This window comes from Penicillium antarcticum (assembly GCF_028974205.1).
Source record: "Penicillium antarcticum strain IBT 31339 chromosome Unknown utg000004l_segment0_segment0, whole genome shotgun sequence".
Taxonomy (NCBI): domain Eukaryota; kingdom Fungi; phylum Ascomycota; class Eurotiomycetes; order Eurotiales; family Aspergillaceae; genus Penicillium; species Penicillium antarcticum.
This window is the reverse complement of record NW_026695302.1, coordinates 1,136,119-1,163,610: the sequence shown is the minus strand read 5'-3', so window position 1 is coordinate 1,163,610 and position 27,492 is coordinate 1,136,119. Positions and strand designations below refer to the sequence as shown.

Sequence of the window (27,492 nt, the reverse complement as noted above, 5' to 3'; positions counted from 1 at the left end):
ATGAGAATGACACCCTTTCGGCCTTCCCGAGAAAGTAAAATCGTCTGACGCGGGGGTGGCGATCCAAACGAGAAATAAGAAGCTACAGTGAAACCCACTTGCAGTTGACTGATCATGAGCTTCTAGGCATAGCTAGAAAAGCCGGATCATTTTCACATGGTTGAGGGGTTCCCAGTGAATCATACACATCCCACTCTAGGTCAATCCATAGATCCGTCATACACATAATCCAAAATCAGGGAATCAATAGAACAATCATCAATAATGGCAATAAGAGACCAGCTCTATACGCCGATGTATGTAGAGGGTATAGACTATACAATGAAGTTCAAATCCAAATACAGTATTTTCAGATACATGGTCCACGGGTATGTAAATAACTCAGAAACGTACGGATGCATCACAAATGCTTTCAACCAAGCTCCGAACCAAAACTAACCGCCTCTATACATGGTATTTGGGATACCCTTAAGCAGAGGACTTGGGCACAATCTCCAAGTTGATCTTATCACAGCCAGTAGGCAAAGCGGGCTGAGCAACGTTCTTGTTGAGGTAGTGCAAGTTGGGGTAGAACTGGCCGGCAGCGGCGTCGACGGGGCACCCTGTATGGCAAACATGTTAGATACGATTTCGTCATGGAGGGAGAACAACCTTGAAAGGTTTTGGGGTGACACTCACACAACCATCCACCCCAGCTGCTGGCAGGGCCCTGCAAGCCCTTAGGACCGATGGTGAAACCCTTGGACCCGGTGGTGGGGTCGACGCTGACCTGGGCGCGCTCCTTGCGGACGCCTATGACAAATGGTTAGATCTTGAATTAAATATAGAGAATGGTAAAGGAACCGCATGCATACCGTTGACCTTGATTAGATCCAGAGCCCAGGGGGTAGAGACATCGCCGCTATCCCAGCGGACGGTACCGTTGTTCATGTAGAAAGTGGCAGCTCGCTTGGCGGGGGCGCCGGCGAAGAGGGCCTCGTTGTTGAGGGGGTCGTTGATGATACCACGGCCGACGGAGAGGTACATGTCGTTGTGGGTGCTGTTGGCGGCGCCGGAGGTCTTGAGGTTGAAGAGCTTCTCGGCTGGGGCGGCGGCCACGGCGGAGGCCAGGAGAGTGATGGTGGCCAGGAACTTCATTTTGATGTTGATGTTGATGTTGAGGTTGAAATAATGAATGAACGAAGTAGGAGTATAGAATTATGAGAGTAAGGAGAATTAAAGTGAACGGGTTTGATCAAGAGGGGCTTATACAACGGGATTGTGGCGTCCTTTTATACCTACGGAGTGAACGGGGTATGCTTTGGCACCGGAGGCGATGAACGCATGAACTCATGGTCCACGGTGGAGTTTACCGTCTGTAATGATTGTCGATCCGGATTGAGATCCTTGGATCAAAATAGAAGCGAGTTGTTTATCTTCCGTCTTCCGTGTGAACCGGTATACTTTGATCTATAGACACCCATCTACCTCGAAAGGCACAGAGTACAGTAAACCACCACTCACCGTCACTTCAACCCCCTACGCCCTGATTCAAATCTGTTTCACGCACATATAATCAGCACGCAAGGCACAGACTGCCACAAAGCCCCATTGGGATGCTTCAAACGCGCTCCCAACTCCGAGACCGACCCTACCCAACCGGACAAGGCTGATCCACGGGGTTAGAAGCTGGTATGGGGTAAATGAAGGAAACAGTCCCCACATGGTGATTATAATCGACATCGTGGAAGTTCAAGTGAGTGGGTTCCTGCATTACCTGGCAACTCCGCGCCAGTCAGGGTTGCGATCGAGTGCAGATCTCATCCACCGTCTATGCGCTAGGGAAGACCTGAGACAAGATGTGCAATGACGGTCAACATCTCTACCCGAAGACGATCAGACGATCGAAAATAACGTGGTTTTGTGTCAGGCGATTTGATTTCCGCTGCTTATTTGTGGTGGGAGTACTGATGCAATCTCGGTGCCACACGTCTGTTCCTTGTTAGGATGTACTTTTACCCTGCACACTGTTGCAACTCGATACAGCGACTTCTTCACTGCCAAGCCGTGGAGCTTCCCCTGAATTTGGGTGGATGCGACATTTGCACGAATGTCCTGCCTAATTTGCTTCACCTCGCTTGTAGAGGGATGTGGCCCCTGTCGCAAAAATAGAATGATCCACTGAATGCCCCCTTTCTTGATGTTATAGCCGGATGATATCATCCGTCGCAAGGATTAACTGATGGGGCATTGTGCGTAGTGATTTTCAGTAAATTATGCTTTGTACACTTGCAAAAAGCACTCATGAATTATGAGCGATTTGATCAAAGTTGAGGTGTATGAAACAACGTGGCCGACGATGAACATTCAAAACAGGGGTCCACGGGGCGCATATAAGCAACGCCCGGTGGACAAGGAAAACTCTTAGTCTGGAATTAGTGTCAATAAAGTACTTACGACCCATATGCAGCAGCGCAGTCAGCAATTAGTTTGTGAATTAATAAAACTACCCAGGGTATCTGCATTGTTATTCGTTATATCATGAACTCGCGATCTTACACATCTCCAAAAAAAAAAAAAATAACAAACACCCATGAACACCATCTAGCACTGACAAGATTTAGCGTCTCTGACTCTGGTTGCCAGCATTGCGAGTAAATTCAGGCTTCAGATTCCACCGACCTCGACCACCCACACGATCAAGCGTCGCGACCGTCTTCAGCGATTCCTGGAACTCGGCCACACGCTCTGGGGTGTGACAATAATGATTGAAATGCTCAACAATGGTGTGAGAGAATGTCGGACCACGACGAGAAGCAAGGTAATCCCGAATCATTGGGAGGAAATCCTTGCCACGGGGCATCCGGGCAGAAGAGGGACCAGCGCGAGCGCCATTGCCATTACCAGTCGTTCGTGACGCCGCAGCTGGGTTCAGGTTGGCCAGCAGACTGGCAGATGAAGGACCATCACGGTTAGACCGAGCAGAGCTACCACCGGCTGAGGAATCGGAGCGACCAGCGATTCCAAACTGACCAGTCCAGGTCGGGAGGCCGATTGGGATGTTGCGGGCTTCTTGTTCGGCTTGGCGGAGGCCTGCAGCTGCTTCGTTGGCTACTCGGCGGGCTTCGGCTTCGATCATCTTAGGGTCAGCGCGGATGACACGACGGCCGTTGACGATTTGGTCGTGTTCCAGGGCGGAATGGACGCCGGAGCGGGCGAAGATACCATGCATGATGCGGTCTTCGGAGGATTTGGAATTTTTTTCTTCTTCAACGGTATCTTTGAATTCTTCGATCTTGGCAACTCCGTCCACTTTGAGATCCTCATCTTCGGTCTTCATAACGGGCTCACTCTTGCGTCCTCGCTTCTTCTTGCCGCCGGGGTCTTCGGTCTCTTCCTGATATGTAACTTCTGCATTTTTAAAGAGCTGGGTTGTCTCTAATTCCTTGTCATCCTCATCTGTAAGGGAGAACAGGTCATACAGATCACTCAGCTGGAAGCCTTCCCGCTGGTGAGGATCACGAGTGATCTTGTTAGTCAAGAATTGCTTGAAGATTTGGCGGTGATAGATCTTTTCTTCGATCGTGCCTTTGGTCATCAAGCGGAAGATCGTGACATCACGCTTCTGGCCCAGACGCCATGCACGCTCGCGCGCTTGCAGATCGGTCGATGGGTTCCAGTCGGGATCAAAGATAATGACACGGTCAGCACCTGTCAGGTTCACTCCGATCCCACCCACACGAGTGGTGAGCAAGAAGACGTGGATGTCGGGATCCTGATTGAATGTGTCAACCAGGGACTGGCGCTCCTTGATCGGTGTAGTGCCATCCATTCGGCGGTATTGGAAACCACCCAGACTATTGAGGAATTTCTCGATGATGTCCAGCATCAGACGACCCTGGGTGAATAGTAGCGTTTTGTGGCCGGTATCTCGCCAGACCTCGAGCAATCCCTTTAGGACTAGCATCTTGCCAGACTGCTCCAAATTACCATAGTCCGCCTCGCGAGACCGCAATTCGTGGTCTGCAAGGTCGGGATGGTTGCAGATCTTGCGTAGGATGTCAATGCCGAAGAGTGAGTTTCGCTTGCCGGTGCAGATGGATCTCATATCATCCGAGCCAAGGAACCTTTTGTAAATGGTTCGTTGAAGAGCGGTCAATTTGCAAAAGATGACCTGCTCGCTTTTCTGTGGTAGATCAGATGTTACATCAGCCTTGAAGCGCTGTAGCAAGTACGGGCTGATTGCGTCCTTCAGGGTCTCTGCACATTTTGCAGCAGTCTGCACTTGAAGATTAGATGCAGAAGCATATCCTCCTTGGCGGATGGGATTCTCAAACTGGTTCTTGAAGGTAACGAGGTTGCCCAGGCGCATTGGGAAAACAAAGTCAAACAGGGACCACAAGTCTACCAGACTGTTCTGCATGGGTGTTCCGGAGAGAATAATACGATGGGGAGTACGCAGTTCCTTGCAGCTGAAGGTAATGCCGGCATCCGGGTTGCGAATTTTGTGCCCTTCATCAAGAATGGCACATCCCCATTCCACATCAACAAGAGCATCCGCATACGACTGCAGGCCTGAGTATGTAGTCACCAAGACGTGGCCTTCTTGGGTGACTCGCTCGATGATCTTCTTGGCTGCCTTTTGGCCAGCAGATAGACGGCCCGAGCTGCGACTTCCCATCATTTCGGATGTGAGTGCACTCTCTCGACTGCTTTCTTTTCCAAGGTTCATCATGCCGCTTCCTGATGAGTGTAAGATGGAAACCCGGAAAGCTGGCCACCAGCGATGAAATTCATTGACCCATTGCTTCATAAGCGTTGCAGGGCAAACAATGATAGCCGGCTTTGTGAACTTTTTGCTATGGTGCAGTGATGCAAGGTAGGCAATCGCCTGGATGGTTTTTCCCAATCCCATTTCGTCGCCGATGATACCACCCACGGTTTGCTGGTGCAACTCCCATAGCCACTGAACACCAGTCTTCTGGTAGGGGAACAGGTAACGACTGATATCTCCAGGCACGCGCAGGCCGTTGTCAAGCTCCATGGCTGGTTCAGTGGGATGCGGCTTGAGCCATTCATCTTCCTCGTCCAGCTCATTCTCGATGGAGTGAGTTGTGGCTTCCCGTCGAGCGGAGCTACGCCGACTGATCCATTCCTGGACTCGAGCCCGGTAGATTTTCTCATCGCCATCATCCATTCCACTCAGATCTTCGAGCTCACTCTTGCCTTTGGCTGGTTTGCGCTTACGGCTTGGCTTGGCTTCGGGCAGAGTATCAGGCATGAACTCTTCATCTTCTGATGCATCATCGGCACCTTCCGAGGTGACATAGCTTGCAGAAGAGTCTGCTCCTGGGGGACTGGTCCGAGCGACCTTTCTGCGTTTGGTGCTGCTCTCTTCAAAGTCGAAATCAGGGCGTGCAAGATCACGATGGGATGCAGCCGGCTCATGCTTGGCCTGTTCACGCTCCTGTTCCTCATTATATTGATCCTCTGTATCGACAAGTGCATCCTCGAGGTTCGCAAGCGGTCCATCTCTGGATCCCGCGTTCATCAACGCAAAGGGAGTAATCTTTCCGGTACGCAGGAGGTAGTCACGGCGCGACTCGTTCGGTAGCCTCCCAGATCCATGGGCGTCTGTCGCATTCTCTTGCGACTGGCGCCTCTCATCAATTCGTTGTTGAATCTCCTTTAAGTCTTTGATCAGACCGGCCTTGCGCACTTCCAATCCCTTCAACTCATTTTCAACACGATGGCGGGTGGCGGTCCCGACGGACTGGGTAAGGCGCTGGTGCGCTCGGCGGACCTGACTGTCGATACGTCTGACATAGATATTAGTGCTGGTATTCACAAAAGGGATTTGCTGCACGTACTCTCTCTCCACCAGGACTTTTTCGAGTCGCTTAATGTCATTCTCCTCCGCCTTTTCGGCAAGAGCCTTATCCGCCTGGGAATAGAGTCAGTCTAGAATAAATACGAGTCGATGGCTAAATCATACCTGCCGAGTGATGTCTCTCTCGAGGTCATCTTGGTTGCGAACATCGGCCTGGAGGGCCCGGAGGCGACTCGCCTCCTCGTGAGAAGACATGATAAATTAAGGGTGTAAAAAGATTGTATGGAGTAAAGATAAAGGAGAGACTAAAGTAGTGTGTATGGAAGTGAGTGCATAGTGGCCGCTCAATGGAGCAAATACATCAAGCAAAGGCAGTGATCAAGTCTTGTTCGAGACAATCTTTATCGCAGAGTGGCACAATCAGTCACCGCTTATGATACCGCTCACGTTACTTTATGAGTCATCAATGAGGTAATCCGGGGTCTAGCCCTCTATTGTTGATGAATCAACGATGTAGCAAGGATGAACATAGGGGGGATGATGTATTTCATCTGACTAAATAGCAACCTAAGATGATTTGTGAAGTCTGCTATCTTGGCAAGGGGCCTGCCCACGGTGATTCACCACTAGAGAAATCAAAAAATACCTATAAAGGCAAGATAAACACACATCCTCCCCCTCGCTGATTGAACAAGTGACGATGAAGACCAATTTTCATGCTGCTGCACTGGCTGTATTAACAAATAAGATGTAGAGTGTGTGGTTTTGAGGAAAGCAGTATGATGTAGCGTAAAGTATCGACCAATCTACATCGTACACATCGGGCTCACAGCGAGAATACGGTTTTATACATTATATTTCTTCCTATTTTGGAATCTTCTTCACTTACTGCCAAGTGCTTTAAGCAGCAGACGTTTGAAAATACTACCTGCATCACCTGGGTCATATATATCGCTGGATATCTAGGATCCATAGCTTATAAATCTGCTATCCGTCGCTATTTTGGACAGGAAAAGAGGTGGAGGGACCTAAACCGAGATATAAAACAGGACCTATCATCTCTGGATTATATTCAAGGTCATAAGATATATCTGACAGCTCATCGTTGTGTACTCTTGTTGATCGGCTTAACATATGACATAGTTCTAAATTTATACTCTAGTTGCTATAACAACTACTCACTTGTGGGATGAGAAGTACAGTAGTAAATAACTATAGACTATAAGCATTTGATTGTATATGACCTATATCCTCGACTGTGTATAGCCAAGTCGGACAAATGACACATGAACATTAGGCAGTGACAGTTGGGTATGTAATGTCGATCGCGAAGAGTCACGTCGCCAAGGAGACCACAATCCAGATAGTAAGTTAAAGAAAGCTGTCCTGAGTTTGGATTAACATTATAGCTGTAATAAAAAGTCTCATAACGATAGCCTAAACTTACAAATATGAGATGCATTCTGTAGATCCTGGCGGGTATAGGCAAAGTTCACCAACCTCCACACTTCTTCCTTTTCCCCTCTTTACTGTATCTGCTGTATCTTCTGTGTGTGAACTGTTGATGCCATCCCTGCTCTTGTTGGATTCCCGCCATTCTCGGGTGCCAACAACCTCCAGACTTGCCTAAATCCTCAAGCCGCCTACGTCTACTGCGTCGCAACCAAATTGCGACCGCCCCCCCCTCCCCCTTCGAACTTGACTTCACCAACAATTCCCTGGAATAATGCAGCGCAGCTCGATCTCATTCTAATTCCAATTCCTCTCTGTCTCTCCCTCGAATTGCGTTAGAATTCTACCGCATTCCTAGTGCCCGTCCCCGCAACCCACGATCCCGATCGCAGTGCGCAGTGCGCGAAACGGTGAGCTCGAGTCTCGCCATTCGTTCGCGAAACACATACGATGGACCCTGGTTGGCAACCGTATCAGGATCCTCTCATGGGTCACACTGCGCAGTTTAACACTTCGTTGGCATCTCATCCTCAGCAACTAGCCTCCAAATACGGTCAGCCACAGTCACAGCCCCCCGTCGGATACACATACGAGTCCTTCCAAACTCCTGGCACTACATCGAAGCCTCCTTCAGCGGGCACCAACTCCAAAACTGTCTCGATGGCTTCATCGCCAGCCGCCACCCCCCGTCGGGATTATGTCACCGATGCGGATACCACTATGGAGGACGCCGACCCGTACAACCGGGCAAAGTACCCTTCGAGGCCAAACCACAATCGCGCCTCTTCTCAGTTTTTGAATCAGGCAGAGGAAAGTTCGGCCTCTTCGGCCGCTCGCAGATATTCTCCGATGAATGTCTTGTCGCCGCCGATGTCATATCCCACTAGCCCTGGGAAAGCCCAGAGCTCTTATGGATTCCCGCCCGGGCCCCAGAGTGCTTCTCGACGGTCGCCTGCGCGACCTGAATACGCATCACCCCCACAGGGATACCAATCGCCAAGTGAGTACTAACTTAATGAGCAGGTCAGCTTTCACAGGCGTGCTAATTTCTCGACAGCAAACCGCGCCCCTCGACTACCACCCCTCCAATCCGGTGACCTCAGCCCTGATCAATACTACCCAACCTCGGCCTCCTCCCACATGAGTCCTGGATTTGGAGATTCGCGATCTCCGCGATCTGGCTCGCTGCCATCTCAGCCTCCTCTGGTCCCCGGTCGCGGTCCGGTCCCGAAGTTCCAAAAGATCCAGTCTGTACAGGAACTGCAGCCACGCATGAATGTACAGCCCGCATATCGACGCGCTAATCCTGAAGGTGGATTCATCTCCGTGAGTCCTCAGCATATCCCGCTCGTCCATCGTCATCCTAACTAGCCCGTTCAGCCACTTCAATCGTTGACAACCCACCTTCCGGCCACGTATCGCATTTGCAACCCTGGATTCAACTATGAGTCTTCACGGAACCCGCGACGGGTATTGACCAAGCCGAGCAAAGGTGTCAAGAACGATGGTTATGACAATGAGGATAGCGATTATATCCTTTACGTCAACGATATCCTCGGCAGTGAGGAAGCCGGTCACAAGTACGCCCACACGTTCTCTTGTCTAGTTGCCATCCAAACTAATTAGTTTTTTCAACCGCAGGAACCGATACCTCATTCTTGATGTGCTAGGCCAGGGTACCTTTGGTCAGGTCGTGAAATGCCAGAATCTCAAGACGGGAGAAGTGGTGGCGGTCAAAGTCATCAAGAACAAAACCGCCTACTTCAATCAGAGTATGATGGAAGTCTCCGTGTTAGACCTGGTAAGCTTCCATCACATGTGCAAGCCCTATGAACGTCCGCTAACTCTTTACAGCTCAACAGCAAGTACGACAAGAACGATGACCACCATTTGCTTCGTCTCAAGGATACTTTCATCCACCGGCAACATTTGTGTCTCGCATTCGAGCTTCTTAGTGTCAACCTGTACGAGCTCATCAAGCAAAACCAATTTCGTGGATTGAGTACAACCCTTGTTCGCGTGTTTGCCCAACAACTGCTGAACGCGTTGAGTCTGTTGAACAAAGCGCATCTTATTCATTGTGATTTGAAGCCCGAAAACATCTTGCTCAAAAATCTCGAAAGTCCAATCATCAAGGTTATCGATTTCGGTTCCGCTTGCGATGAGCGACAAACAGTCTACACCTACATCCAGTCGCGATTCTACCGTTCCCCGGAGGTGCTGCTTGGTCTGCCCTACTCGTCCGCTATCGACATGTGGTCACTCGGATGTATCGTCGTGGAACTGTTTTTGGGTCTGCCGCTTTTCCCAGGCTCATCAGAGTACAACCAGGTCTGTCGAATCGTCGAGATGTTGGGTATTCCACCAACTTGGATGCTTGAGATGGGTAAGCAGTCAGGCGAGTTCTTTGAAAAGACTCAAGATGAGTTCGGAAGGAAGACATACCGTCTCAAGAGCTTGGAACAATACTCAAGGGAACACAACACGAAGGAACAGCCCAGCAAGAAATATTTCTCTGCTTCGACGCTGGAGGAGATCATTCGCAGCTACCCGATGCCCCGGAAGAACATGAAGCAAGCAGAGGTTGAGCGAGGTAAGGTCAAATTCGCTCCATGTTTGGCATCATACTAACCTTCCTAGAACTGAACAACCGGGTCGCATTCATCGATTTCGTGCGCGGACTCCTCTCGATAAACCCCCTCGAGCGCTGGTCACCTCAACAAGCCAAATTGCACCCATTCATCACCCAGCAAAAGTTCACCGGGCCTTTCATGCCACCAATGAACCTCAAGTACTCGACTGCCAGCAAGCCCGCCCCTGGCGTTGAGCAGCAACAGCGTGCCGAAGCCGCCAGCAAACAGAGAGCGGCGCAGGCAGCGCATGCGCAGAATGCCTACTCCATGCAGATGAACCAATTCCACACGCCACCACAAACCCAGCCTCCGCCCATGTACAACGGCATGTATCAGGGCGCACCACCTCCATACCCCACCCAGCAACCGCCAGGCTATGGCCACCAAATGGGAATGATGCCAGGCCCAGGCCCCGGTCAGGTTCCCCCTCAGAGTCTCTACGCACAGGCAACAACACGCGCAGGTCGTCAACGAGCTTCTACTATGGATCCTCAGGGTATTCCAACCACTATCCAGCGAGTAGCGAGCCATTTGGATCCCAACGCGCCGATCCGACTCCAGCCCAGTCCCGCATACTATCCCCCTCCCCCTGATGGATATGTGGACGCAAACGCCAACCAAAGAAGGCGCGGCAGCCGAGCAGCAGCCAGCGGCGGTGGCAACCAACGCAACCGCGACTTCATCCGCACCCTCGAAGACGGCGTGTTGAGCGAAGGATACATGGGTCAGAACCAATGGCACTAGAGCATCTGAGCAGAGGGTATCTGTCACGTCCCATGTTTTGACATGAGAGCAGGCCCGTCGATACTAATCTGTCGATACTTTTTCCTTACCCTGAACCCGCGCCATGACTCTTCAGCGCACTGTGTCTGTAGAGCCTGCTCGCTCTATTGACCCGATCCTCTCGCCAGCCAACCTGCCTCCCCTTACTCGGCAGGTCCTTGTCGGTGCATGAGTCACAAAAAAGCCCTTCAAGGGCAGTGGGTGGACGCGGTTTACAAATGATCTCCGACCGCTGATACACGATCTGCATTTTGCATTGCTTGCTAGCGCTCGATCGATCTGCACGCTCGCCCCCGCGAGTCCAGTGCCCATCAGTGGTCCAGGCCAAGAGGTCATCCGCATTATCAGCCCCCTTATTTTATTGCGTTCCTCACTGTGTTACGATTCCAATTATGTTGTGCAATTTCCTGTTTTTTCTTTTTGCTAGGCAATGGTTTCTGACTACCTGTCTTCTTCTTTTCATGATGTCTTGTGTGTTTTTCTCTACTCGGCATAGCCTGGAGCTTGAAAGAACGATTTTCTCTGCTCTGCTTTTTGCCATGCCTCCTCGTAAATCTGTTGCTTCTTTCTAAATTTGGATTTACTTGGAGGGTTGGCCCATGTTCTGTAATTTTCCTGTTTGGGATGGTTTTTTTCTAAGCCTGCTGAGCATAGTATCCTGCGTTGGTTCTAGTCTGGCCTCTAGTTTTTTTTTACCTTGTATACAGTAGTAGAACTGAGTTATGACCAATGGAAGCATAGCAACGATCAAGTTAAATTCCTAACAGATACTCCCGAGTTTTGCTCGCGTGGTTAGATATGGTGGTGTCGTTCTGTCATAATGTTAATAGGTAATGGGGTGATTCTGATATACCATATGATTGTGATTAAATAGTCGGCAATAATATACACCAAACCTCATGCACACCAAATCAAAACCCCATGTACGGTCCGTAAACAAAAAATATGGAGAATTGATGGAGTTGATAGACCTCTTTGTCCTGACTCGGCCTAGTCCTAATCGGGTTTAGTCAACCCCTCGCTTAAATTTCGTGTGTGGCTCGCTGCGGGAACCAACTCAACTTTCAGACGGCGACGACCTCACTTTCCCCTTCGGATCGCCATTTCCTATTACCGAAACCGAAAACCGCAATCATGGCGTCGCGTTTCTTCTACGGCTCCGGCAGCGACAGCGACAGCTCGTCTGATGAGGAGGAGGAGGTTTACCAGTCCGGCTCTGAGGAGGAATCCTCTGATGACAACTCCGACTCCGACTCCGACTCTGGTTCCGACAGCGACAGCGAAGGCGAGGGCAAGGAGAGCGGCAAGGGAGCCAGCGCTTTCTTGCACGACTCTTCCGGCAGTGAGGATAGCGAGGAGGAGGAGAAGGTTACGATCGTCAAGTCTGCTAAGGACAAGCGTCTGGAAGGACTTGAGAACACCATCAAGTTGATCGACAATGCCGAAAAGATCAACGACTGGGCTGTTATTGCCACTGGTGAGTGACACCATATTCCGGGGATTCAAAACTTTTTGTGGTTTGGGGTCTCGGAAAACTCCGCGAAGGCGAAATATCTGGTAGGAGAATAGCATCAACTGACAGGCTATGATTCACAGAGTTCGATAACCTCAACCGTCAGATCCTCAAGATCACCGGCCCTACCCCCAAGATCTACATCCAGGCCGTTGCCGAGCTCGAAGACTTCACCAATGAGACCGTCACCAAACAGAAGGCCTCCAACAAGAAGATGAACGCCAGCAACAGCAAGGGTTTCAACGCTGTTAAGCAGAAGATCAAGAAGAACAACAAGGAGTACGCTTCTTTGATCGAGAAGTACCGCGCCAACAAGGATGAGTTCATGGCCAGCGACGTCGAGGAGAAGCCCACCCCTGCCCCTGCTCCCAAGCCCACCAAGGTTGAGCGTATCGAGAACTTTGCCGCTGCCGCCGCTGCCGGTGGTGAGGACGATGGTTTCGCTACCGTCGGCCGTGGTGGTAAGACTCTCCAGTACACCCCGGAGAGCATCCTCAAGCACCTCCGCGTCATCGTCGAGTCCCGCGGAAAGAAGAACACCGATCGTGCCGACCAAATTAAGACCATGACCAAGCTCCTTGAAGTGGCCACCACCCCCTACCAGCGCATCCGCACTCTCATGACCCTCATCTCCACACGTTTCGACCTCACCAGCACATCCAGCACCAACTACATGAGCCCCGAGCAATGGAAGGCCGCCGACGAGGAGTACTCTACTCTTCTGACTGTGTTGGAGGACAACCGCAGCTTCATCATCAGCGAGAGTGCCGATGAGTGGGAGGATGATGAGAAGTCGCCTACCGTTGAAGAGGGCGAGACCTTCGCCATCCCCGGTTCCATTGTTTCTTTCATTGAGCGTCTTGACGACGAGCTCACCCGCTCTCTTCAGCAGATCGACCCCCACACCGCTGAATACATTGAGCGCCTGAGCGACGAGCAGACCTTGTACAACAACCTCGTCCGCTCACAACTGTACGTCGAGAGCCTTGGTGAGGCCGACAAGAACGGAAAGGAGTCCATGAACAGAGTTGTTATCAGACGGTTGGAGCACATCTACTTCAAGCCCGCCCAGGTTGTCTCCATTCTTGAAGAAGCCAAGGACAAGGCCGTCCCCACCAAGATCAACTCCGCTGTGACTGCTGGCGCCAAGGCCGGTGACATTCAGAGCCTCGTTGCTGCTATCTGCAACTACATGTTCCAGAACAGCGATGGCATTCCCCGTGCCCGTGCCATGCTTTGCCAGATCTACTTCCTCGCCCTCCACGATCAATACTACAAGTCCCGTGATTTGATGCTCATGTCTCACCTTACGGAGTCTGTTTCCTCCATGGATATTGCCAGCCAGATCTTGTTCAACCGCACACTTGTTCAGATTGGTCTCTGTGCCTTCCGTGCTGGTCTCATCTACGAGGCCCAGAACACCCTTGGTGAGATCTGCGGTAGCGGTCGCCAAAAGGAGCTGCTCGCTCAGGGTCTTATTCTGCAGCGTTTCGCCAGCTTGAGCCCCGAAGTTGAGAAGGCTGAGAAGGCCCGCCAGCTGCCCTTCCACATGCACATCAACCTTGAGTTGCTCGAGTGTATCTACCTCACCTCCAGCATGTTCCTCGAAGTTCCCCTCATGGCCCAGACCTCGTCCTCCCCCGAGCTGCGCCGCCGCATGATCTCCAAGACTTTCCGCCGTATGTTGGACTACAACGAGCGCCAGGTGTTCACCGGTCCCCCCGAGAACACCCGCGACGGTGTGATCCAATCGGCTAAGCTTCTTGCCGCTGGCGAATGGAAGAAATCCGCCGAGTCCCTTGCCGCCATCAAGATCTGGGACCTCATGCCCCAGCCCGAGAAGGTCAAGGCTATGCTCTCCGAGCAGGCCCAGGAGGAGGGTCTCCGCACCTACCTCTTCACATACGCTCCCTTCTACGACAGCCTCTCCATCACTTCTCTAGCGGCCATGTTCGAGCTGAGCAGCAAGAAGATCGTCTCCGTGATCTCCCGCATGATCTCCCACGAGGAGCTCGCCGCTGCCCTCGACCAGGTCAACGACGCCATCATCTTCCGCAAGGGCGTCGAGCTCTCCCGCCTCCAGTCCCAGATCGTCACCCTGGCCGACAAGTCCATGAACCTCCTCGAGTCCAACGAGAAGACCCTCGAGCAGCGCACACAGGGTATGGCCAACGCCTTCCAGCGCGAGCACGGCCCCGGCGCCCGTGGTGGCCGTGGCGGCCGCGGTGGTGGTCGTGGTGGTGGTCGCGGTGGTGCCCGTATCCCCCAGGGAGACCGGAGACCCGGCGGCCAGCAGTTCGGCGGTGGTGCATTGGGCGCAGCGATCAAGGCTTAGATTTTCTGATGTAATGGCATGTTCTTTCTTCCTCCTTTTTCTCAACACTCTTCACGGTTTTCTCATTTTTCTCTCTTGTCCATCCATCCCCTCGTGTTAGTACGACCGTTCCTTGTTTTTAGGTCGGAAAAATTGCCCGTCTTTCTGCGTTTTTTACTTTTGTGATTGATCTCTATGATATTCACGTATGAAATGATCGAGAAAGAATCAAGGTGCATATTGGTTAGAATTTGACGGCTTATGGAATAGATTTATTTCTATACTAGATTGATTTGTATGGTATCGTGATTCGGTAGAAACCTAATTTCAGTATTGCTTTACATTCAATGGCCTGGTGAACAATTTGCAGACGCAACCGCTTTCCGAAGTTTGAATTTTATGCTCAGTCGTTTCGACCGTCTATGCTCAACAAGTTCAGAGCCTTGAAAATCTTCAGCGAAACGCAGCTTTTTTTCTTTTGGAGTGAAGTTGGGACTCGGGAAACATGACTTGTAGACGAGGAGCCAAACACGTCCCTTTGTTCAACACAAGATCTTCCCAGAAGCAGAAGTACTTGGTCTACATACGTGCTTGCTTGGTTTTGAAGGCTGGTCTTCTGAGCCGTACACTCGATTCTTTGTCCACCAATCTCCGATCCCGGTTCATTGAAGTCTCAAAGACACCGTTGTAAATCAAAGAATTTTCCATGTGAGACCAAAGGATTGGTCACTAGGGAAAAAATCACAACTTCAGGTCATCTCGATTGATAAGCTACAACCATTGGCCATATCTCCTATTAAAATTTGAATCATACAACCACCATTCTTCAACCAGTATAGCCCAGATCACTTGAAAATGGATAAAGAAGAAGCAAAGCCAAAGTAGGGCCAAAATGAAAAATGCAATGGCTTGTTGAGTCTCTGTTTTGGGCTTGATTAATGACATCGTCCTAACTTCTCTGACCCCTGTTAAACATCCTGCAGCAATTTCTCTTTGTCCCCCAACTATTTCATGCCAAAAATAGCATCAGCTGAGATAATCTTTGTTTCAACAAATCGACAGCCAAGTCAGCTTCTTGGAGTACTACTCGATAACTCAACTGGCTGCTGTTCTTTGTCCTTCTCTCCGGGCATCAGTTCCCAACGTGGGTCAGTATAAATATCATGATGGATCCTCGTTTCGTACTTCACCGTCGTGCATACTTGACTACACCTGAAACTTGACGACATATAACCAACATCATTCTTTTGTCTTCAAGATGCCACCCAAACGCGCGCGTAGGGCTCCCGCGCCTAAAACCACTGCAGGCCCCGTTACCAGGGCTGCTTCCAAGGTGACCAAGCCTACTGCTGAGAGAGCTGCCCCATCCAAGGCTGCTCCTAAGAAGTCTCCTAAAAAGGCTACAAAGACCGCTGGCTCAAAGAAAGGCAAAGAGCCTGCCGGATCCAGGTCCCTTACCCCAGAGGATCCCATGGAGGTCGATAGTGCCAGGAACCCGCGTTGGCCGGCAGGTAAGAAGGATTACGACAAGTTTGTTGATTACAGCGTCATGGCTGCGTATGCAAACGGGGCGAACATTGAAAGGCCACCGCGTGGGAAGAAAAATCCGAGATGGAGACATGAAGGAAATGAACCTCTTACAACCCCTGAATTGCTCCCTGAAGGTTGGAACCCAAACGAGCTTGACCTCTACGAGGACGAAATCGAGGCGCAGATTACACGTTGTGAAGAGAGGATCTCTGATAATATATTCGTCGAAATGTTTAAACGGAGACTTGAAATCTATCTCACAAAAAGGCAGGAGCGTGAAGATATGATTGCCTCAGAGCCTGAGGGCCTGGACTGGGAGACAGTACAACGATTGAACTCTTTGAGAATTATCGAAGAGCATCTCACAGAGCAGCGGGATGGAGATGGCCAGCTTCCAAATGTCAAAGCTATCCAAAAGGCTTACAGAAATCGAGAGATGCTTTTCATCCATGGAATGATTTCCTACTGGAGAAAAGGAGAACAGATCGGAGCTCCTGGTGAGCAGGATAAGTCCCCAGCAAACATTTGAAAGCAAATTAATTGACTTCCACTTAGAACCGTGGGATGCCAAAAGAGACGAAGCTTATATGAGACAAAATGGGTCCCACCGTGAATTTTGGGTTGAAGGGGTTAGTCCAAACTTGAAGAATAGATCAGCCCTCTGTCTGACATGGTTATTTCTAGTTTTTCGGAGCGAAGCCTATGCCACAGATGCAATATGCCATATATGGGCAATCGCCCTTTCATCCGACACACTCGGTATGAAATCTACAAGCCTTCATTTGATCCATTTCCTGTTTTAATGTCTATTAGATGCTCACGGAAATGCGAACGGTTGGTGCAAGCGCCACTTGCATGCCATACATACGGCCAGTCTTGTATGATACCGGCGCGACAACGATGTCTATCAATGAGGAGGATGTGGACTGGCTGGCTTATCTGTATGGAATAGTACTTCCAACCCGTGGAATTTTGACAATAGACACTGCCAATGGCATCACGTCAAGAAGAGTTGTGGATATTGAAGTTACCATAAGAGATGCTAACGGAGACGTCATGTGCCCTTACATTAAAGTTCCGACTATCGTTCAGCCGGATCCCAATGCTACAAGACTTACAGGGCCGTGGATGCGATTTGTCTTATTCACTGGAACTAGCCCTATAAGCGATAACTTGACGCTGAGCGATGAGAAGCAGGAGCTTTTTCAATATCTTCCAGATTGGAGACTTGCTGGTACTGTCCCCTAGCAATCTGTTATATGTATGGGAATGTGTACTGTCTTAAATCTACCTTGGATATGTGCTTGTCAAGGGTTCAGATCTTCTGACCAACCTGGTGGTTTTGGAGTATATACCAAAGAATTGGTCGGCAGCTTGTGTTTTACTGGGGATCTGTTATTTGTTTTGTCTATGGAGTTTTGTTACAGTTCATCTGATATAGATCTTCAAATTATATATCAAAGGTCGCGAGTATCTCTGGGATCAAGTTGTTGCATCCACTGGTTTGTGAATAATGATTCTTCCGGCGGAAAAGAGCGTTACAATTCCGCTGTCAAAGGTGGCGGCCAATCTCGATACGCCGTTGACTCCGTTTCGGTTGGCGGAGTCACTATTGATATAGCGAGAGTGAGGTCTCTCGAAATTTCGCCTGACAGAAATTCTGTCAACTAGGAAGTGAGCGGTTGGCTTCCTGCGTAGTGAAAAGCTTATCGTATGCAATGAACACAATCGTAACAGCTGCTTATATCTTTAGCGCGGACGTGCTAACCCAACCAGGAAACGCGCCACATAATACCACTAAATATTGCCTAGATGTGCAATCATATCTATAAAACTGATCTAGCTCACAAAATGCGACAAAGAGCGTTTGGGTCTTCTTGTTCCAATATCGTTCGTTTGAGGCATACTCCCTGAGCAACCACGTTCACGTTTTGTGACAAGAACGACCAATATCTACCAGAACAAAAGCTTCTCCCTTTTCACCGCATTCAATATTAGTGCAGCTGTTTCACGAGAATTCTACAAGCTGAGAATATTTCGTGCGCTAACTAGTATCATCGGGAGTGCACCCTTGGCTACTGCCGGAGGTATCATGAATAACCTCGATGCCCCGAAAAGCCGTGATCTTGCGAAGAGGCTTTATGCTTGTGCTCCCCTCCTGGGACCGGTACTTGGCGCCATTGCTGGAGGCTTTCTTGACCAACCAAAAAGATGGCGATGGGTGGAAGGTATATTGGCAATATCTTCTGCTTTGCGTGGACAAATGGTCTCTCTATCCATTGTATTGCTTGCATCATCGGCACGATCGGGTTTGGATTCGGCAAAATTTCGGTTCCACTTTGTCCGACAAACTATCTCATTGATACTTACACGGTCTATGCCTCGTCTGCCTTTCATAGCCACAGCTGTTCTGCGGTCAATACTTGGTGCAGTCCTACCGCTCATCGCGCCTTATATGTATAGGAATTTAGGAATCCATTGGGCGTCAAGTGTTCAGGCATTTTTGTCACTCGCTTGCATATTCATACCCGTCTTGTCGATCTCGCATGGTCCTTGGATTCGTGAGAGATCTAGATTCGGACAAGATGCGAGAAAGGTGCAAGATTCTGTCAACAATGCTCGTCAGGAGAATACATGATGAAGCGAGATGTATATTAGACGATAAGGGGGATCAGACTTTTCTGCTTCCAAGTGAGACACTAGTAATTTACATATCAACCATCTAAAATAGTCGATGAAAGCCTATTCGAGCATTGGTCCAGTGAGGCTCAGTTCAAGCAAGCGGCTAAGATAGGCAAGCCCCACCGACAGGGATGGCGCGGTACATATAATTGCATCTACATTGCTGTATCTAAGCTTGGTGTTCACAAACGTGGATAAAGGAATTCTTCATATGCTCTCTTCATTTCATATCAAAAATACGCGACACCGCTCCACCTCACCCAACACAAACTCCTATAAAATTTCACATCCATGTAGTCAAGCGGCCTTAGCAGCCTTAGGAGGATAGTTCTTTCCATCCTTCTCGACCTGGGGTGTGCAGGTACACCAGTCACCGGTGGGAATGGAGTCCATGACGGAAGGAATGTGGTTGCCACAGCCCCACCAGGTGGCCTTGTCTAGAGCCATTTAGCTAATGATTCCCACAATGATCAACTGAGACTTACGACAAGACGAGCAAGTAGCCTTCATACACATTGTGGACTGTTCGTGGATATTGGATGTAGCGATGAGCGTAGAGGAAATATGAAACTACCCTGGGCAAAGCGGATAATTTATATACTTTTTGGCGATATTAGTCATAGCCGTCGATTGAAGTCGCCGACGTCTGAAGCCCGAAACCCCGATGTTATCGGTGTCCATTTTTACGAATTTGATTGGGTCTGGTTGTGATGCAGCAAGTTGAAAATTGACTACTGATCTCATTCTCTAGGCCTCGAAGGCTGAGCTGTGCAAGAAGTAAAATATCGAAATTCCGAGAGTGGGGCGGGTATCGCGGGGAATCCTCCGATCTTCAACTTCAGCTTGACAACCCCTTGCTGTGATCGGGGTTTAAAGGGCAACTCGCGTTAAAACGTGCATATTCATCATGCCTGTCATTGCTGTGGCTGGTGGTAGCGGTGGCGTGGGGAAAACCGTTGTGGAAAAATTACTTGAGGAACCTAAGTTTGACGTGGTCGTGTTGTCTCGCAGTGTATGTCCGTTTAGCAACTCTACTTGGCGGAGTACTGATATTGTAACATGTTAGGTGAGACAGGACCAGGGTCCGCAGAAGGTGCAAGCTGTGCAGATTGACTACGATGATGTCCACTCAATGACACAGGCGCTTGAGCAACACAATATCCACACCATCATTTCCGCGATTGGCTTAGTTTCTGATGAGACGAGTCAGTCTCAGTTAAACTTGATCGAAGCAGCAGATAAGTCGAGGGCAACGAAAAGATTCATCCCCAGCGAATTTTCCTTTGTACAAACTGCCGAGTAAGTTTCCGTCTCCAACTGTGGGGTTTATATGCTGATGACTTGGCGATGAAAGTTTGCTTGCTATTGACCCCAGTATTCAGTGGTGGCTCGATGCGGCAACTTGTCTCAAGACCAGTAGTCTAGAATATACCAGGGTGATCCCTGGCTTTTTTATGGACTACTGGGGAATGCCACATGTCCAAACCCATTTGCAGCCATTTAGCTTTGGAATTGACATATCCAGTGCCACGGCGGCTATCCCAGGAGATGGTAACAATGTGATTTGTATGACATACACTTACGACATGGCTACCTATCTGGTCAAGGCACTTGGTCTCAAGGAATGGCCCGAGTTTAGTGTTATTGTTGGGGATGAAGTTACCTATAACCAGATTTTGAGCATGGCCGAGGAATTCACTGGTAAAGAACTTGCACCATCTTTAGCTTAGTTTTTGTTAACAGTTTCTTAAAACAGGCAAGAAATTCAACGTCACTTACGATAGCGCAGACCAGATCAAGTCTGGTGATGTCACTGTTCCTGTTCAGCCAGACGGAGTAGACTCCTCGGCAGAAGAGCTTAAGGAGACCACCGCGTTAGTGAGCCGACTCACTATCAACAAGGTGTTCCAATTACCGGGAGATCGACTCAACGCTCAGTTCCCTGAGGTCAAGCCAATCAAGATGCGCGAGTTCTTGCACAAGGCGTGGAAACAACACAGTGCATAGAATGCTTTCTACACGGAGATTTATATGAGAAGTGCACCGTTCATTTCAATATATTTTTGCCCGGAGCTTGATTTAAAGAACGACTTTTCATGATAACAGAACGCAGACAGCTAAACTACCCATCGAGTATTACATCCACGAAGCAATTTTGAAATTCAAGCCCTCGATAATATCCTCGGGCATTTCTCCCATCTCTCCTTTGAGTAAAAACATTCGCAATGATGCAATTGACCCAGAGCCTAGCAGACAGGGCCAGGGACATCAACCCCAATGCAAACCTGCCGCCCGGGGATGAGGTTGGAGCACCAGGGATTGATGTCGGTGTTCCAGCACAGGAGCTGTCTCATGGTGAATTTGTTCTGGTTGCGCGAGATTATGTCCCAGCAAGTGTCACCAAAGCCGATTGTATAGTAGTTGATGCCTGTTTTCCAGTTAGCCCAGGTTGAAAGACCCTATGTATTCTTTGCTGTCACTCACAGAATTCTGTCATCTTCCAGACTACTGCATCCACATCAAATTTGGTAGTACCGACGGCCACAGAAGTACCGAGGGAAGCGACTCCCAAGAGACATACGGTGTTTTTGATGTTGACCATTTTGAACTTGGTTTGGTGAATTTGCAGGACTGTAGAAATGGAACTGGATTTTGTTGCTGTTTGAAAAAAAAATGCTTACTGGGCGGGTTTGTCTGTCAATTTATACCTGTCGTTCTTTGAACCCCCATATGGGCGCTATAGATCTTAGTGGTGAGGCTTCGCCCTGTCAAACATGTGCATACTTTTTGGGAAGTACGATACCTCCATTGATAACGTCTACTTCAATCACAAGTTGCATTCTATTTCTTTTGCTGCGACCGTGGCTTTCCTCTGACTCTGGTGCTTTTGAAACATTATGAACAGCAGCATCGCAAGAGCTGAAGTCAAGCCAATAGATTCCTTGAAATCAACCTCATGGCCGTATGTCTTGGCCTTCGTTGTTTCAACTGTCTCAGTGAGACCGAGTATATTCCCTTTGTTGTACGGTTACGGTGTCTGGATATAATTTTCATAAAGTAACCCTGGTCAGGGGAGCCTAGCCTTGGACGCATCCCATAGTGTTACGATGGCCCGAATCACGCCATTCATCTAGTGTATAGCAAGGGTAGTGCAAACATCTACTTGAGACATATGTGCTTCTAATCACAGATTGTACGACAAGCTGAGCCGATTTAGGATTGTATAGAGCAGCAGATAAAAGTGGGCAATGCAAGACAGTCTTGTTATCGGGTTGCGGCTTTTTGCTACGTAGAAAGGGGTGTTATACAGAGTGACATTACATGCTGCATCGATATGACACCGGCCCAACGGCTGTAGTGGGTAGGTACTTGAATGATTAGAAATATCGGTGAGCATTCTGGAGTAGGCCAAATGCGTCGAGGTCTAGGGCCGGCTCTAAGTCGAGACCGCATCGGCTCAATATCAGGGAAGGAAACACAAAAACAAAGACCAACTAACCGAGCCGAACAATGTTCTTGGCGATGTTGCCGGGTGATACTCGGTTTTGAAAATTCTGGTCTTAGCTAATGTACTGGTATCACAGGTTCCGCTACTGTTTGCTGTCTTCTCTAGCACCTAGGATGAATCTTACATTCATTGAGGACTTCTTGTAAAATACGCATGAATTCTCCCACTCTGAATCCAGTGATCACGGGTAGTGGCTGGTGCATGTAACTAACTCTAGTAAAGCAATATATAGATCCCAATATATCTGGAATGTTCGAGTTCTTCTAGAATGTCAAGGTGAACGTTCTGCGCCACTTCGGGTGATGCACGTTGGGAGCTCCCCGATGGATGCCCACGGGGGGTACACATTTCCAAAACTCTAGTCACGCAATATGAGGGCTATCACAGACTGCGGAGCGGAGTCCAAGGATCAACAAAGTCCAGTATGACAGTGCAGTACATCGCTAAGATTTTGTATACTTGGTGCAAGTTCTGCCTGAGGTAACCAAGTCATGACTCAGCAGGATATCCCGGTGCCTCGGTGCCTGAAAGCGTGGGGCGTCGAACTCGGAGGCGACGGGAAACCCCGATGTCTTAATGTAACGCGAGTTCTCAAGAAAAGCAACAATGATTTTGAGCGCTGGATAGAATCTTGGTATCAGAGGTGTAGGAGAAAGCAGCTAAGCTGTGGCGATACTAATCAGGCATTTGGTATCATGGATGGGAACACCGACAATGCTGTACGCCTTGCCAAGGCATGTGTGCCCCCTACCCTATACCCCCATCCAATGGACATGATTGGATGCTTACTCTGCAAAGGCATGCAGCGTCTGCAGACGAAAGAAGGTCAAATGTGATGGGACTCGACCGGTCTGTACCCCCTGCAGGACATTTGAACTGCCCTGCAAGTACGAAGACGCCGTGCGACACAAGAAAAAACCCAACCGGTAAGCTATCCGATGTCAGTGAACGATCAGAGGTTGATCCAGATTGCAGCGATGAATATCTGCATGAAATGGAAGAGCGCATTCGATCCTTGCAAGAGGAATTGAATGAAGCTCGTGCTTCCAAGAGACGTCGGGTCCAGAGTGATTCCGATGCAGACCCGGAGCAGGGTCAACATTCGGATGAATCCGAGTCAGAAATACCTTCCCCGAGAGATGACACCAGTCAAGTGCCTTATGAGGCCGACACCAACGGAGGTGATCGCGATGAAGGGTCATATACTCTCAAAACCCCGAAAGGCGCGATGCGCTTCTTTGGTAAGTACTAGCTCACCGAATACCGTTTCGCAATGGTGACACGAATGGCTGAGCTGATTCTACCGATTATGCCTAGGCGCGTCCTCTCATTTTTCCATTGCTTCTCCTGAAGGTGCGGGATGGCTTGAAAACACAAAGGGTAACAATATGTGGCGCCATGCGGTTCAGAGAAATGGAAGTCGATGGAGGCTAGCCGACTGGTACCCCAAAGCTCTTCAAGATGATTCTCAAAGCAGGTGCTCACTCCCACTACCGTCTAAGTCAGAGACATTAGAGCTGGTCCACGAATATTTCGAGACGTTCAACAAGGCTGTGCCGCTATTCAGGCCTGAAAGCTTTATGATCCAGGTCAATAGACACTTCTCGTGGAATCCAAACGAGGGATCCTCGTGGTGGGCTGCGTTAAATGTTGTCCTCGCCTTTGCATACAAACAAAGAGCCGAGGGTTCAGGAGGCAGTAGCGATGACTGGCAAAAATCCCTTGGCTGCGTCAGAAATGCAATGAATGTGGTTACAGAATTTTTCATGCGAACTTGTGACCTCCTTGCTGTTCAAGGGCTGCTCGGCCTAGCACTTTACTTTCAAGGGACGCCAAACCCCCAACCTCTTTTCATGTTTGCTGCTTCCGCTGTGCGCCTCTCGCATTCTATCGGGTTGCACAAATCCAACTCTCTTGGTCTTCCAGAGCCCCAGGTAGAGGAACGAAAGAGGGTCTTTTGGATAGCGTTTATTTTAGACGCCGATGTCTGTCAGCGGACCGGCCGCCCTGGGTCGCAGGACACGCGCGACTTCAGTACTTTACTCCCTTTTGAGGACCCACCTGATGGGTTGGGTATGATGGAGATCAGAGGCACGAAGATCAACTTCTTCTCGGCTCTCGCCCGACTTGCTGTCATACAACGCAAAGCTTGCGATACACTTTACAGTACTGAGGGGTTCAAAAAGACCCGTGAAGAGTTGATGAAAGATGTGCGGGAGTGCTTTGAGGAGATCGAAGCCTGGAAACAAAGTATTCCACCGATAGTTCGGCCGCAGCGAAACTTTGCGGGTTGTCACCACCCCTTTTTACCGCATATCTTAAGGCTTCATTTTGCCTATCATTGTTGCTACCTCAATATCCACCGTGTCTTTTTGATCCCTCGAAGATGGTCAAATACACCAAACGAAAGGCCAAGCGCTCCTGGGTTGCCGATTGATCGAGAAAACTCAATAGAGCAATCACTGGAGGCAGCACGGGCCGCGATTGACTTGATTGGTCATGTCGAAGGTGGCTTCGGTCAATCATTTGAATGGTATGCATCGGTTCTCCATGAAGCTCTAGATCTTTTGCTAACAAACCAAACAGGGGCATCGTTTATTTCCCTGCTGCAGCTCTGGTCGCTTTGTTCTCTCAGATCATAGCCAATCCCTCCCGTCCTGATGCCAAAACTGATATATCGAGGATCAATGGGGTAGTTGCGTTTTTGGCAAGAGTGGCATCCCAGGAACAAGACACGTATATGGATTATGTCTTGGCTATGTGTACGGATTGGGAAAACTTGGCAAGAAGAGCGATCCATCGCGCAAGAAATCCCCCAGCGGAGCGCAGGGGGGCAAGCCACCCACCTCAGGCTCAGGGGCAAAGACGGTCACAGAATCCCAATCAGCCCCAGAGGCCTTTTACGCCGGGGTTCGGTCTTATTGAGCATGCTCGGATCGACGGCAACATTGTTCAGTCAAATCATCTGCCTTCAGATCAAGCTTTGTATGGTACAGGGCCATTGTCAATGGCTACTCCTATTGCTTGGAATTGGCAAGATATGCTAGCAGGCGCACCTCCTTCTTACGATTTCGGCTTATTTGATCTGGCTGGTAATAATGGAGAATCATGAATTCGTTTTCATATGAGACGGCCTTCGATTTTCATCAATCCATAATGCCATAAATTCTTCGCTTTAACAGGCTTTCTCTCTTTGACAGGTTATTCCCATGTGATGCTGGAATCATGATGACAGTTTGGAACAGGGGGGCTTGTCCAGATGGGGCTTGCTTCCTTGTCATCCAACCGGGCAACAGGCCTCAACAGGTCCATTTGTCCCCATGGGCTGTCCTCAAATCTCATCATGAATGGAGAGTCAGGGCACAGATATTCAGGGAAGACATTCTTCCACCCGTCGATAACATCAATCATAATTTCTGTGACAAATTGGGAAGGCGAAGAGCGCGCAAACCTGAACTCATCGATTGTCTTTGTGACAACTTCGACAGGGTAAAGGCCAACCTCTTTGTCAAGTAGAATTGTGTCTCCTGCCACAAGCGAACTCACCGCGTGATATGACCCGCCCTTCCGTGCTCGGTCGCGAATGCCCAGCATTGCCCCCAGCGCACCTAGAATGCCAGTGGTCATGTCGGAGATTGGCAGGGGAGGCAGAACACTTTCTCCTTCATCGAAGCCCAATGCCCGGCCCATCACGTATGACGCACCCGATGCGGCGTCTCCGATCTGTTGCCACCCGGGTCTCTCGGCGAATGGTCCACTGGGTCCATAGCAGTTCTCGTCGACATATACAAGGCCTTTGTTTCTCTTGGCTGCTACGTCGAGCATGTCTTTCAAGCCGAGACCCTTGCGGTCGAGTGATCCGTATCGGAAGCCTTGTACGAAGATATCGGCTTCACCGACGAGCTCCAGTAGACGGGCCATGTCTTCTTGTTTTCCGATATCCAGGTCGATAGTGCGTTTTCCAGCGTTAAGGGCCAATTGGAGGACCTATCAGAAATCAGTATCCTTTTTTGTTCAACCCAGTGAAGAGTTCCAACTTACGTTCAAATCGGCGAGCTTGCTGCAGTTGACACGAATTACATCCGCGCCGAATGATGCCAATGTAGTTCCAACAGTAGGACCAGCAATGATGCGTACCATCTCGAGAACCTTGATTCCAGCCAGGGGACGACGGTCGGGGACCTGACGCAGAGGAACAGGAGGCGTCTCCTTCGCATAAGTCTCATGTGTATAATTGACGAGAGGGTGTTCAGCAAGTCGCCTTCCCATCTCAGTCTTTCTCCATGCGTCGGGGGAGTAGCAAATACTACCACACAATCCATGCCTCACATTATGCATCTCAAGCTCATCCGCACTCCACTTCTGTACATGGCCCTTGAGATACTCGTATCCCTCATTGAAATCTTTCAAGGGAACGTCCATATCAATTCCCATTGACTTGAGCGTCTTACTCGCGTCCAACGATCCGTGCAGTTGGTACCACACTTTCGGGTCCTTGGTTGGATACAAAGCAGTAGCCCGACCAGACAATGGACCAACGCCGAATCCTTGATCGAAGTCTCGGGTGAAGATCTTGGACAATGTTCCCGCCCGTGCAAGTGTCGACACATCCGATCCGTTCACGTATATGGTGAAGGTAGACGCGAGCCAGATTCCGGCGTGGTCCGTATTGACAGTGACCCCCGCTTCCTTTGCTGGCTTCCCATCTCTCAATTCGAGGAGTTCGTTTCCAACCACGCCGCACATGGCGTGCAGTGCTGCCACGACCGCTGGGGATTTCATTGGACCAGGGACCATAGGGTTAGGCCGCCCTTCGAATTTAACTGTATCCCATATCGCTAGATCCTTTGTGAAACCGGGTGTTTTCGATGCAAGGTATTTGAAGATTCGATTTGTGTCTTCTGGTACGGGGAGGACGGTCTTGTCGATATAGGTGCCGGGTCCATAGACCTCATCTCCGGGGATGGTCTCGTGCATAGTTATAGAGTAGATGCAACAACCAAATAAACTTGCTTCAAATGACAGACAAATCTCAACGGCCTGGGAGCTTCCGGCTATATATAGGGACCAAACTCTACTAGAAAATCTATGGGCCCCTCTTCTGCTAAATGGCCTAAACTTCTTGGAGAATCTTCACGTACTGCACCTCGTATGTTTATTTCGCCCGCCTGCTTAGCGTATAGTATGAGACTTACCCAACGCCCAAATATGTCCCTCCAAACCCTTACTCTTCTTCTGTCCTTTCCCTGAGCATATTTCCTGCGTTAA

General features: G+C 49.6%; 10 protein-coding genes across 10 annotated transcripts; 5 read left to right on the top strand and 5 right to left on the bottom strand.

The window, feature by feature from the left end:
* Positions 1-468: 468 nt before the first annotated feature.
* On the bottom strand, positions 469-1,137 carry N7508_004421 (uncharacterized protein; the record flags this gene model as incomplete). Its single annotated transcript, XM_058462487.1, has 3 exons — positions 469-602; positions 679-792; positions 855-1,137. 3 exons carry the CDS (start codon positions 1,135-1,137, stop codon positions 469-471), a joined length of 531 nt encoding a protein of 176 aa, XP_058321112.1.
* Positions 1,138-2,599: 1,462 nt separating this feature from the next.
* On the bottom strand, positions 2,600-6,064 carry N7508_004420 (DNA-dependent ATPase RAD26; the record flags this gene model as incomplete). Its single annotated transcript, XM_058462486.1, has 3 exons — positions 2,600-5,798; positions 5,850-5,923; positions 5,975-6,064. 3 exons carry the CDS (start codon positions 6,062-6,064, stop codon positions 2,600-2,602), a joined length of 3,363 nt encoding a protein of 1,120 aa, XP_058321111.1.
* A 1,647-nt stretch (positions 6,065-7,711) lies between these two features.
* N7508_004419 (putative protein kinase Yak1) lies at positions 7,712-10,638 on the top strand (the record flags this gene model as incomplete). Its single annotated transcript, XM_058462485.1, has 6 exons — positions 7,712-8,261; positions 8,319-8,587; positions 8,642-8,841; positions 8,903-9,062; positions 9,116-9,854; positions 9,902-10,638. The coding sequence occupies 6 exons, from the start codon at positions 7,712-7,714 to the stop codon at positions 10,636-10,638; spliced, it is 2,655 nt and encodes an 884-aa protein (XP_058321110.1).
* Positions 10,639-11,811: 1,173 nt separating this feature from the next.
* Positions 11,812-14,525, top strand: nip1 (translation initiation factor eIF3 core subunit c; the record flags this gene model as incomplete). The annotated part of the gene is made up of 2 exons (XM_058462484.1): positions 11,812-12,154; positions 12,274-14,525. 2 exons carry the CDS (start codon positions 11,812-11,814, stop codon positions 14,523-14,525), a joined length of 2,595 nt encoding a protein of 864 aa, XP_058321109.1.
* A 1,237-nt stretch (positions 14,526-15,762) lies between these two features.
* Positions 15,763-17,282, top strand: N7508_004417 (uncharacterized protein; the record flags this gene model as incomplete). The annotated part of the gene is made up of 4 exons (XM_058462483.1): positions 15,763-16,531; positions 16,590-16,663; positions 16,719-16,793; positions 16,848-17,282. The coding sequence occupies 4 exons, from the start codon at positions 15,763-15,765 to the stop codon at positions 17,280-17,282; spliced, it is 1,353 nt and encodes a 450-aa protein (XP_058321108.1).
* Positions 17,283-19,013: 1,731 nt separating this feature from the next.
* N7508_004416 (uncharacterized protein) lies at positions 19,014-19,232 on the bottom strand (the record flags this gene model as incomplete). Its single annotated transcript, XM_058462482.1, has 2 exons — positions 19,014-19,153; positions 19,202-19,232. The coding sequence occupies 2 exons, from the start codon at positions 19,230-19,232 to the stop codon at positions 19,014-19,016; spliced, it is 171 nt and encodes a 56-aa protein (XP_058321107.1).
* Positions 19,233-19,623: 391 nt separating this feature from the next.
* N7508_004415 (uncharacterized protein) lies at positions 19,624-20,723 on the top strand (the record flags this gene model as incomplete). The annotated part of the gene is made up of 4 exons (XM_058462481.1): positions 19,624-19,728; positions 19,783-20,015; positions 20,071-20,417; positions 20,473-20,723. 4 exons carry the CDS (start codon positions 19,624-19,626, stop codon positions 20,721-20,723), a joined length of 936 nt encoding a protein of 311 aa, XP_058321106.1.
* Positions 20,724-20,962: 239 nt separating this feature from the next.
* On the bottom strand, positions 20,963-21,318 carry N7508_004414 (LysM peptidoglycan-binding domain-containing protein; the record flags this gene model as incomplete). Its single annotated transcript, XM_058462480.1, has 2 exons — positions 20,963-21,144; positions 21,201-21,318. The coding sequence occupies 2 exons, from the start codon at positions 21,316-21,318 to the stop codon at positions 20,963-20,965; spliced, it is 300 nt and encodes a 99-aa protein (XP_058321105.1).
* A 1,397-nt stretch (positions 21,319-22,715) lies between these two features.
* On the top strand, positions 22,716-25,336 carry N7508_004413 (fungal specific transcription factor domain-containing protein; the record flags this gene model as incomplete). Its single annotated transcript, XM_058462479.1, has 5 exons — positions 22,716-22,943; positions 23,113-23,150; positions 23,200-23,465; positions 23,542-24,757; positions 24,811-25,336. The coding sequence occupies 5 exons, from the start codon at positions 22,716-22,718 to the stop codon at positions 25,334-25,336; spliced, it is 2,274 nt and encodes a 757-aa protein (XP_058321104.1).
* An 89-nt stretch (positions 25,337-25,425) lies between these two features.
* Positions 25,426-27,201, bottom strand: N7508_004412 (uncharacterized protein; the record flags this gene model as incomplete). The annotated part of the gene is made up of 2 exons (XM_058462478.1): positions 25,426-26,211; positions 26,266-27,201. The coding sequence occupies 2 exons, from the start codon at positions 27,199-27,201 to the stop codon at positions 25,426-25,428; spliced, it is 1,722 nt and encodes a 573-aa protein (XP_058321103.1).
* Positions 27,202-27,492: the final 291 nt, after the last annotated feature.